We start from the raw sequence: 10,323 nt of genomic DNA on the forward strand, positions 1-10,323 counted from the left end.
CTGCTGAGCAACTCCCCCTGGAAAGGCCCTGCTGAGCACGAGTCCTCTTTCACACCCCTCCTCTGCTCTTGCTCTATGGCCATCTCCACTGGACACCTGTGCACCAGGACCAGGCTACACAGCAGGAAGGGAGGCCACACCTCTCCTCAGAGAAATGGACCTGTGCAGCTTGAGATGGACAGGCCACAGAATGGAGTCCAAGGGAACTGGGTCCCAAACCCACTGCTGCTGTTGGACCCTGAACCAGAGCCTCCACCCAAGTCACGCTAGCTCCGTGTGCCCACAGGGTGACCCCCCAACCCAGAGGCACCGTCAAGAGGAAGCGTGCATGCTGCCCACACACCTGGCACTTGGGGAGGGTGCTCTGGGAAAGCTTCAGCTTCCTGAGACTCAGGTGAGGCTCCTGCAGGCAGAGCCCCCCTACCACAGCCCTGGACGAAGGTGACCTCATCCTCACTCGGCAGGCAGCGAGGGCTCGCTGCAAGGGAGAACTCCCCAGGGCTGCCAGGCAGGAGGAAGCTGCCAACCCAGTCCCCAGCACCTGGGTATGCAAGGTGGGCCTGTAGGACAGGGAGGCCAACGGGAGGACACAGCTCTTCACAGAAGGTGGAGGCAGGGTCTCAGCTCCATGTCCCTGAACCCAGCATGCGTGTGGCACTGATCACCTGAGCAATCGACCGATTATCAAGGGTGCTTTTCGCAGGTGGGGCTGTTTAAAGTCATTAAGAGCCTGTACGGCAAGCTGGTGTCCCAGAGCCCGGAGCCTTGAGCAGTGAGCCAGGTCAACTTCCCTCCATTTGCATAAGAGGAAACCCAGAGCCAGGGAAAGGGCCTTCTTCACAGGCCTGCTGTCACAGACAGTCTCTGTGATGCCCCAAGCCCCCAGGTCTGCCCCTCACTCCCTTCTAGGGAAAGAAAGAGCAGTGTCCAGTCCTACTCAGCCCAGAGAGCTGCAGTGATTTCCCCAAAGCAGCACAGCAAATGAATTGCAGACCTTTCTCTAGCCTTACCTGGTAAGGCCCTGTGAGGAAGGCCTCTCTCGAGGGCCACCTCCCCGAGACTTGACCACTGTCCCCACTCAGTGGAGCCCCTCCACCAGCCTACCTGACAAGCCCATGGCAGCTTCCTCTGCTCCCATGAGGTTGTCTTGGGCATCCCCCACGCTACACAGGGACCACAGCCAGCACCAACCCTGAGGGGAGCTCAGATGGGCAAGGAAGGGGAGACCATGCCACATAAGACTGGCAGCAGGAACCCCGCAGAGAGGGCAGGAGCCACAGAGGTGAGACAGGGGTACACACAAAGTCATGTGGTTGCTGCTGCAAAGGTGCTTGGGCAGCCATGTTTCAGAAAGAGCTGAAGCTCAGGTCAGGGCCCCCGCAGGACCTCCTTCTCCTGAGCCTCTGTCCCCTGTGAAGGGGCCAGTGCCCCTGCACTCTGCCATGAGGACAAACGAGAGTGCAGAGAAGACACACTCACAGAAGCTGGGCTTCCCCCAGTCACACAGGAAACGCAAGCTTCTCATACACACGCACGCGCCCCAAATCATTTTGTATTCTGCTTTTCTTCCTTTCTCTATCAGTAGTTTTGCTCCCAAGAATGAAAAGCACTTTCGACATGCACAGCACCTCCAAATGCAAGGGGTTCTCCGACTGACAACACCAGCACTCCACCTGCCAGTCAAGGAGACAAAAGCCACGCCCCTTTCCCATGCCACTGACACCGCTCAGGGCTACGCAAGTCAGTGGACAGCAGCAAAATTATCTTATAAAACTCAAGCAAGCGGGTGTTGGTCTCACGTCCTGTCAGATAAAAAGTGTTTGTTTAGAAGGAGGGGGTCCCCCAAAGTGAGCTGCTGTCTCTTGCCCGGAACCGGTCTGCAGGGGCGATCAGCGGACACGGTTCATCTCTCCGTCCCTGGAGGGGCAAGCTTGAGCTCCTCTACCCCACACGCCCTCCCCGATGTCGCTCCCGCAAATTAAGGAAACTGCACCTGCTCTGATGGGCCTCAGCCTCCTCGCCCGTGCAATGGGCTGCAGGAGGAGGGGTTAAGACAGGGCACCCGACACATCCCTTTTGTGCCAGCCAGGACCCCCTTGGAGCCTCCCTACGTGTCCCTACCAATGACATTCTGAGATGCTTTCTGACCCACTCCAGCTCCCCCAGGACGGAGAGGTCCTGTAATCCAGGACACATCTGCTGCCAGAAGGAGACAGGGAGCAGGTTGCCAAGGTCACCCTGTGCCCCCAGGTGGGGCAAGGTCCCCAGGCACAGGGAGCCCAGGCCTCCCAGAACAGGATGGTCAGGCAGACTGGCCACTGCCTCTCCACTCGATGGGCAGAGCAATTAATCTGTACCCCACAGGAATCTGTCTTCCTGTGGGCGGAGGCCTCTGTGTCAGAGGCCCACCTTTGCAGAGCACGACCTGGCCACCCACTCCTGCCAAAAACTAGCAGTGAGGCCACTGAGGTCCACGCTGCTGGGATTCAGTCAGCTGACCCAGCTGGGTCCATGAACACTGGCTGGGAGTGACACTGGTCACTGACTGCTGGGGGGTGGGGGTAACTGCACCGGGGGAGGGGTGGCAGCCAGCCCCTCCCCCTTAGGAGCTTTGGTGTCCATCTATAAAATGGAGCAAGGGGTGGTAACTGGACAGATCAGTGGCCACTGACCCTGGCTGATGCTCCCAGTCACAAAGGGAACACATCAACACCACAGACTCAGGGTCCCAAGGAGCTCTAACTCAGATGCCCAATTGGGACAGAGGAATGGCAATCCTGGTTCTAAAGTTCCTGGTGGTCCTTTGTGAAGGTGCCCCAACGTGGGGGGAAGGGGAGGGTAGCCGAGACATGGGAGGAAGAGGTATGGTACCAAGCGGGTACCCGAGGCACACAGGCTGGCCAGGAAGCTGAGGCTCATGCTGCAAAGTGAACCAAGCATGCGCAATCACTGGACCAAGAGCGACACAGGCCAAGCACCCTTGGCCCTTCCCCAATGCTCGGCACAGAAGCCAGGCTGGCCCAGAGGCAGGGACACCTGGGACCCTTGGGGAGACCATGTCTAGTCAGAACATGCCTGAAGAGTCTTCAGAGCTGGGTTTAAAACAGCCCAGCCCCAGGGATGAGCGAGAGCTGAGGCTCCACCCTGCAGCCTCCACCCCACATCAGGGCTTAGGTACTGGACAGTGAACCTGGTCCTCCTCAGGAAAGTCAACCAGCAGCACCGCTCAACTCTCCTGTAAAATATGGGATCACAGCTCCTACTTTCCTGGGGCTGAGCATTCAGTAGGGTCTGGTTTACAAAGCTGCCCACTTAGGGGCCCAGAGTAAGGCATAAGAGGGGTAAGGAGGAGTGGGAGGGGCAGCAGCCAGCCGTGGTGTGCAGCCAGCCTGGCCTGTGTCAGAGGCTCAGCTCAGACTCCCCTGTCCTTGGCTGGGAACAGAGACCTCTGCCTGTGGAAACAGGGGCAAGCCTGAAATCCCAGGGGCAGACAAAGCAGAGAACGAGAGCCCAGAAGGGTGCCTGGTCAGAGGCCTCCCCTGATGCTGGACCCCGGGACCCCTCTCAGCTCCACAGTCCCTGTATGGGGAAGCTCTTCACTATATCCTGCAGTCACCTTCCTGTTCTGTACCAACTGATTAAAGAGTTTCCCCTTAGCTGGATGTGATGGCACAGGCCTGGAATCCCAGCGAGTCAGGAGGCTGAGGCAGGAGGATCACAAGTTCAAAGCCAGCCTCAGCAACTTAGAGGGCCTAGGTAACTTAGAGAAACCCTGTCTCAAAATAAAAAATAAAGAGGGCTGGGGATGTGGCTCAGTGGTTAAGCACCCCTGAGTACCAAAAAAAAGCTTGCCTTAAGCTTGGTGGACATCTGTCCACACTGTGGGGGTCAGACAGCAGCCCCTGAGAAATGGGGCTCCCAGGTTACTAGCCAAACACAGAAGCCTTTCATGTACAATGAGGTCTGTCACAAGTTATTTAAGACAGCAAAAAACTGGATCCACGCTGAGCTTCCAACAAGTCGAAACCAATTAAGTAAATTATGGCATATCCACTCAACTGTCGTGTAGTCATTTAAATCATGTTTGGAGTTTGAACAACATGGAAAATGTTCTAGGAATTTTAAGTGAAAAAGCATGATTAGGAAATTTCTGTACAGAATATCAAGTATCCCTAAGGAAGGCTCTGAAAAGACTGGAGGGCAAGATTTTGCCAAGGTAACGGTGGGCTTCTAGGAAACTGGACTACAAGTCACTTCCCCCTCTTCTTTTTCCAAGTTCTATAATGTAACATTTTTAATTGGAAAAACTTGGCTTTGGGTTTTAGGGATATTTTAAACAATATTCTGCTTGGAGCACCTCAGTCTCCTGGCTCAGCAGTTGCTCACAAGCCTGCCCTGCCCTGTGACCCCCCCGACCCACCCCCAGAAGGCGGAAGGCCTGAAGGGGGACACCCAGGTGGAGCAGCACAGCATTCTCACCCAGGCTGGGGGGTGCCAACGCAGACTCAGAGATATCCCTGTGGCTGTGGCCCTGCCTCCTTAGAGTGCGGGGCCCAGAATCCTCAGGTCCTGAACGACACGGGGTCTCTGCCTCAGCAGCGCCTCCGGGGCTGCACCAGCTCCAGGAACAGAAGCCAGAACCCACAGGCCTTAAAATAGACCCAGGAACCGAAAGGGGCCCTGCTCCCACTCCAAACAGCCAACTTCCTCCCCACCATGCCGGCCCCCAGCCAGCCAAGACTGCCTTAGTGCTGGGGCCCCTAGAGGCGCAGGGACCCAGGGAGACCATCCCCAGTGATGCAGTGCAAAGCAGTCTGGGCTTTGTTCTGTGTGCAGGCGCTGGGCAGGGGTTCTGCATCCTGGACGGTGACAGCTGCAGCTGGGGGACTGCACCTGACTGCCAGGGATGCGCCAGTGCCCGTGCCGCCAAGCTCACTTGCTCCTGCCACTTCCCTATGCATCCCATGTCCCTAGACAGTCTGTCTCCAATTCACAGACAGGACGCCGAGGTCCAAAGGCTGCTGTGCGTGGCCAGAGCCCACAGACTTGCCTTCTACCACGTCTCCCACTGAATCCGCAAGCCAGCGTGTAAGCCCAGCTACGTGGCCTGTCCCTATTCAAAGGGCAGTCCTGGGGGCCCAGCACACAGTGGGTGCAGCCAAGGACAGTGCTCCCTGGAAGGCAGCACCCCCTCCTGCAGCCTCTCCAGGTCACATCTGAATCCCAGCTCTGCTGCCCCCCAGCACAGTGACCTTGAAGAGTCATTCTCCCCTTAAAGTTCAGCTTCCTCACCTGTCAGACAGGGTAATGACAGAGCCTTCCTCCACAGGAGCACGACTGAAGGACAGCTGCAGGTGCTGGGCAGCTGACCCGCAGCAGGCAAAGTCTCCGTGTTAACAGCTGGCCCACAGGTCACACCTGCCAATCTCCCTGAGACCAGGCACACAGGGTCCCGCCAGCCATCAAGCCTCGGGAGTCTCGGCTGCTGCATCCGCCGGCCAGGTACCACCAACCTCAGCCCTGCTCCAAGGTTTTGCCCAGCACGAAAACTGCCCCTGTGCAGTCGCATGGCTGCAGTGCCTGCTCAGTGGCCCCTCCAGTTGGCTGGGAGCTCACGGTCCTACTGCCTCCATGATCCTCCTCAGCCAGGAGGCCCACCAATGGAGTGAGCGGGCAGCTGGCACTCTGAGGACAAGACTGGGCAGGCTGCAGCTCTGTGCGGCACCCAGCGCCTTCTACCCTTGTGGCTGGGGGCAGAGTACCCTACTCCAAAGCTGAGTTCTCTGTCAGAACAGAGAGCATAATGAGACCTGCCTCAGAGACTTACTTCAAGTACAAAGAAGGAAAGCAAAACACACCTTTGCTGGACAGTGGTGCACACCGGGAATCCGAGCGACTTGGACAGACAGTGGCTCAGGCAGGAGGATCCCAAGTTCAAGGACAGTCTATGCAACTTAGTGAGACCCTCAGCAACTTAACAATACCCTCTCTCAAAATAAAAAATAAAAAGGGCTGGACATGTAGCTCAGGGGGAAAGCACCCTGAGTTCAATCCCCAGTACCAAAAGCAAACAAGCAACAAACAGAAAACCCCACTCCCTTGACCTGCGCACTCTACAAGGGGTGAGGCCCCCACACCCCTAACAAGAGGTGAGCCCCAAAGGCCAGGCAAGGCTGCTCCCCAGTCCTCAGTCACAGCAGGACCCAAAGCAAGAGCACAGCACAGGCCCCCATCGCAGGACTCACACCCAGGCAGGTCCGGAGAGGCACACTGTCCCTGGAAAGGGGGCCTGGCTGCCCGGCCTGCTTGATCTGGTGCTCAGAGCCCAGGAGAGGGCCCACGTCCTATGTCTGCACTGCACATCTGGACAGGAACCACAGGTCTGTCCCAGCTCAGAGGTCCTGAAGCCCTACAGCAGCTCCTCAGCCAGCCAGCGGGGCTCCTCTTCCACCTGGAAGCAACATCAACCTCCTGCTGGGCGTGGCCACAGCCCTGGTGCTTCCAGCGGGGGTTTTTACTTCAGCTAGCAGTCCCCTGTGCACCTGGCTTCTCTCCGCCAGAGACTGTGCCCTCTCACCAAGCAGGGCCCAGGGTCAGCCCCACCTGGCACCAAGCAAGTGCTCAAGAAGTGCTTCCACCAGAAGCCCCGGCAGTCGAGAGTCGCACCAGGCCTTTCCTGAGAGGAAGCAGCGACCTGGTGCGAGAGGCCTGGTGGCTTTGTTCCATCTCCCAGAAACTGACTCAGAGGTGACAGCAGCTCGACCAAAGACTCCATTGACACCTTCAAATTACCTCAGTGGTCACAACCAGCTCTGGGTGACCAAAGCCATAATTAAACACAGCAACATCTGGAAGATTTGGACGGGGCTGTGACTCAATGGCAGACCACTTGCCTGTCATGTGTGAGGCACCAGATTCGATCCTTGGCACCACATTAAAATAAATAAAGGTATGTGTCCACGTACAACTAATCGTATATTTTTTTTAAAATCTGAGAGATTTCATTCACTCGAATGGGCCAGAGGAGACACAGCGTGCACTTTGCATGAGGCAGCCCTGCATGCACTCCCAGTCCCAAAGAAAATGAATAATCCATTCATAAATCTAATGGATTATCACCACTGTAAGTGGGGATGAGAAAACGTAGTCCAAAGGAATACAATAGAAACAATTTTAAAAGCATAAAAAAACAAGAACAAAACCTACCCCTGATCCCACAGGCAGAGGCTGAAGGAGCGCCGGTGGCTGGACCACCGTCAGGCCCTGCTCTGCCTTAGGCACAAGTCCCTGTTAAGTTCCTCTCTGAACATCAAATTTCCCAGGTGAACCCTGAAAGAGGCGGGCCTCCTGAGTCCAGACTCCACTCTCCTGGGCATCCACACCCCTCATTTGCCAGTTCAGAAGTTCTTCGGTGTGTCTCGAGGTGTCTCCCAGGCACCAGCTCTGTCGTGCCTCATGGAAGCACTGATGAGACCAGACCGGGCAATGCCCTCGAGGAGCTAGCTGGCGCCCGTCTCTGGGGCACAGTCGCACAGCCCCTTACCATGCCATGGGCATTGTAACAACAAAAAACCCCTCAGCGTCCTGACTGTCCCGTAGGGAGAACGAACAGCAGCAGAACAGGACTATCTGCCAGGGGTCGAGGAAGGTCCCGCCTTGGAGCCGGGACTTAAAGGAAGATTGGTGGTGCTTGGGAGGCACACCAGCAAGGGCAGTTTTCCGTGCAGAGAGTGCACAAAAAAGCCCAGAGGGTGACAGTGCCATAGGGACTGAGCTCAGGAGCAGGTAACAGGAGCACATTCGTGAGGGAGCTCGTGGGCAGGGAGGGGAGACACTGAGGTAAAGGCTTGAGCTGTAAGCACAGCAGGCCTGGCTGGGGACGCCGGGTGGGAGGAAGCTGTGGGATCAGACTAGCCAGGGGTCAATCAGCTGTGCCACTTCCTCAGTGCTGTCCCTGGGCAAGGCTACTCACGGGTGACACAGAGCGTATATTCCCACTTGGCAAAGGCAGTAAGCAGTATGTCAGGATGAAGCTGTCGGAGCACAAACAAAGCACCTGCACATACTAAGTGCCTCCTAAGTGCTAGGTGCCATTATTACTATTCTTGAGGGTTCCTAGGGGGCAGGGTACATCTAAGAGGGAGAGATGCTCCCAGGTCAAGGTGATGGTGGACACTAGAGGTGGGGAGGGGCTGCTTGGAGTTACTGAGGCTGCAGGGCTGAGGATCTGCAGCAGATGGTCCTCAGACCCCTCCCAATTCAGATATTCCATGCCAGGTGACAGGTGGGCCTGCCAGGCTGACACACAGTAGGTGCTCAGGGAATGTTTGCCGAATGAATTAATGAGGATCTTCCCATTTCTATTCAAAACTGGATCTGGATACCTTTTCTGAGACAAAACCACTGAAACCTGTTCTGTCCGTCCCCACTTCAGAAGCCACCCCCACTGCACAGGTCCCTGTCAGGAGAAGTGCTCACTCCCAACAGACTGGGCTAGGACCTGCCCCCTGAGAAGTACCTGGTGCTACGCCTGCCTCCCACAAAACACTTCACAGGTATCCCCTCTCCTCACCCAGCTTCGGGGCGTGGCTGCCATGTCCCTGCTACTGTGTGACCTTAGTGGGGATGTATTCCCTCTTTGGGACTGAGAGTCTGCAAAGGTGAATGAAAGGGGCACTGGTAGAATCTGAAAGGCTGCTGTCCCTTCAGAAATCCCCAGCCCAGACAGGGGTAGGGGTGAGGGGCTGCTGACAATGTGGAATGAAGTCATTCCCTGCCTGGAGAAGGGAGGGGTCTTTTCATGGAGAAAATGACAAACCAAGACTACAGGGGTGGGGGCTCCTTCCGGCTTGGGTCTGGGCCCATCCATCAGGATGGATTACCTCACACCAGGCTGGGCCAGCAGACCCCACCCACACCTGCAATCCCAGGCCCTTTTTCAAACAATAAGAGGCATCCCCACCCACACCAGCCAGCAGTCCCACTAGAGAGGCAGCTATCCCCTAGCTCCGAGTCAAACCAGTGGGTTCTGGGCACAGAGGCCAACAGGTCCCTGGTAGAGCGATTGGAGAAGGCCAGGCAGGTACAGACAAAGAGTCAGCAAGCCAGAGACGTGGCCCTCCATGTGAGCTGGGGACGTCCACTGCCCTGCCTGCTGGGCCAGGGTCTCCCCAGATCTCACTCCGTGCAGCAGCACTGAGGCCCCCAGGAGGTCTTCCTGGAGAAGGAAGGCCACTGGCAGAACCACCAAGAGGAAGGACAGAGGAAGACATCCGGATGGACAGAGGGACACACCAAATGATCCGGGAAGCAGAAAAAGAGGGGGGACGCAAGGGTGCGGGACACTCGAGGTACCAAAACAGAGCTGGAGACCCAGGGACATAGGAAAGACTCAGATGCAGGGGAGGAGAGCGCGTCGGAAGACCCAGAAACACGGAGATGGACATGCGGGGATAGACACGCAGAGACTCTGAGAGGGACTTGCAGAGGCACACGGACACGGAGCTGGACACGCAGAAAGGGACACACAGAGGCGGACACACAGGGACCCAGAGGCAGGCACGCGGGGGCGGACAGTAGGGACGCAGCCCGCAGAGCCGCGCGGAGGCGCACCCGGCGACGCTCGCGACCGCGCCGGCCCCCCTGGCCCCGGCCTCGCCCCGCCGGCCCCGCCGGCCCCGCCGCCCACTCACCGAGGCCGCAGACCTCGCGGCGCAGGCTCAGGCGGCCGCGCTCCTCCGCTATGGCGCGCAGCATGTGCTGCAGCGAGCGCTCCTCGGCCTCCGCGCCGCCCGCAGGCTCCGGGGACGCGGCGGCGGCGGGGAGGGCGGGCGGCCCGGCCCGGAGCCCCGCGGGCGGCGCCGAGGCGCAGGCCCGGCCCGGCGGCCGCGCGGAGGCCATGCCGGGCCCCGGCTCATCGCCCGCGCCGCGCCCGCGGGGCCCCCCGGCGCGCCCCGCCGCCCCCGCCCCGACGCCGCCCGCCGCGAGCACCAGTGAAGCCACAATCCGCCTTTGTGCGCGTCGCCGTCGCTGTCCCCGCCGCCCGCCGAGCCCTCAGAGGCGAGCACACTGCGCGGCGCCGCCGCCGCCCGCGCGCCCCAGCCCGCCAGGCCCCGCCCCCGCCGCCCAGGCCACACCCCCGCCGCCAGGCCCCGCCCAGAACCGCCCCCGGGGCGCCTGGCCCCGCCCACCGCGCCGGCCCGCGGGGTCCTGCCTACCACGCCGGCTGCGCGATGGCCCCGGCCTCGAGCCGCGTCTCCCGAGCTCCCCGTCACCTTCCCTCGGCGCCCGCCTTCTCCAGACCCGGCTCCGAGGTCCCGAACG

The 10,323-nt window shown here is 58.8% G+C and overlaps 1 protein-coding gene across 5 annotated transcripts in view; it reads right to left on the minus strand.

Moving 5' to 3' along the window:
- Nucleotides 1-10,056, minus strand: part of Kiaa0930 (KIAA0930 ortholog) — a 32,707-nt gene extending 22,651 nt beyond the window's left edge. For 2 of the 5 annotated variants that reach the window (XM_047550697.1, XM_047550696.1), the window contains exon 1: nucleotides 9,693-9,916. In XM_047550697.1, coding sequence (XP_047406653.1) covers nucleotides 9,693-9,900 — 208 coding nt within the window. In that variant the 5' untranslated portion in view covers nucleotides 9,901-9,916. Of the gene's footprint in view, nucleotides 1-9,692; nucleotides 9,917-9,957 lie in introns of those variants that run through there. The other 3 variants (XM_047550699.1, XM_047550698.1, XM_047550700.1) reach the window with 2 other exon arrangements.
- Between the last annotated feature and the right edge of the window lie 267 nt (nucleotides 10,057-10,323).

Source organism: Sciurus carolinensis, chromosome 4 (genome assembly GCF_902686445.1).
Source record: "Sciurus carolinensis chromosome 4, mSciCar1.2, whole genome shotgun sequence".
In the NCBI taxonomy this organism is placed as follows: Eukaryota; Metazoa; Chordata; class Mammalia; order Rodentia; family Sciuridae; genus Sciurus; species Sciurus carolinensis.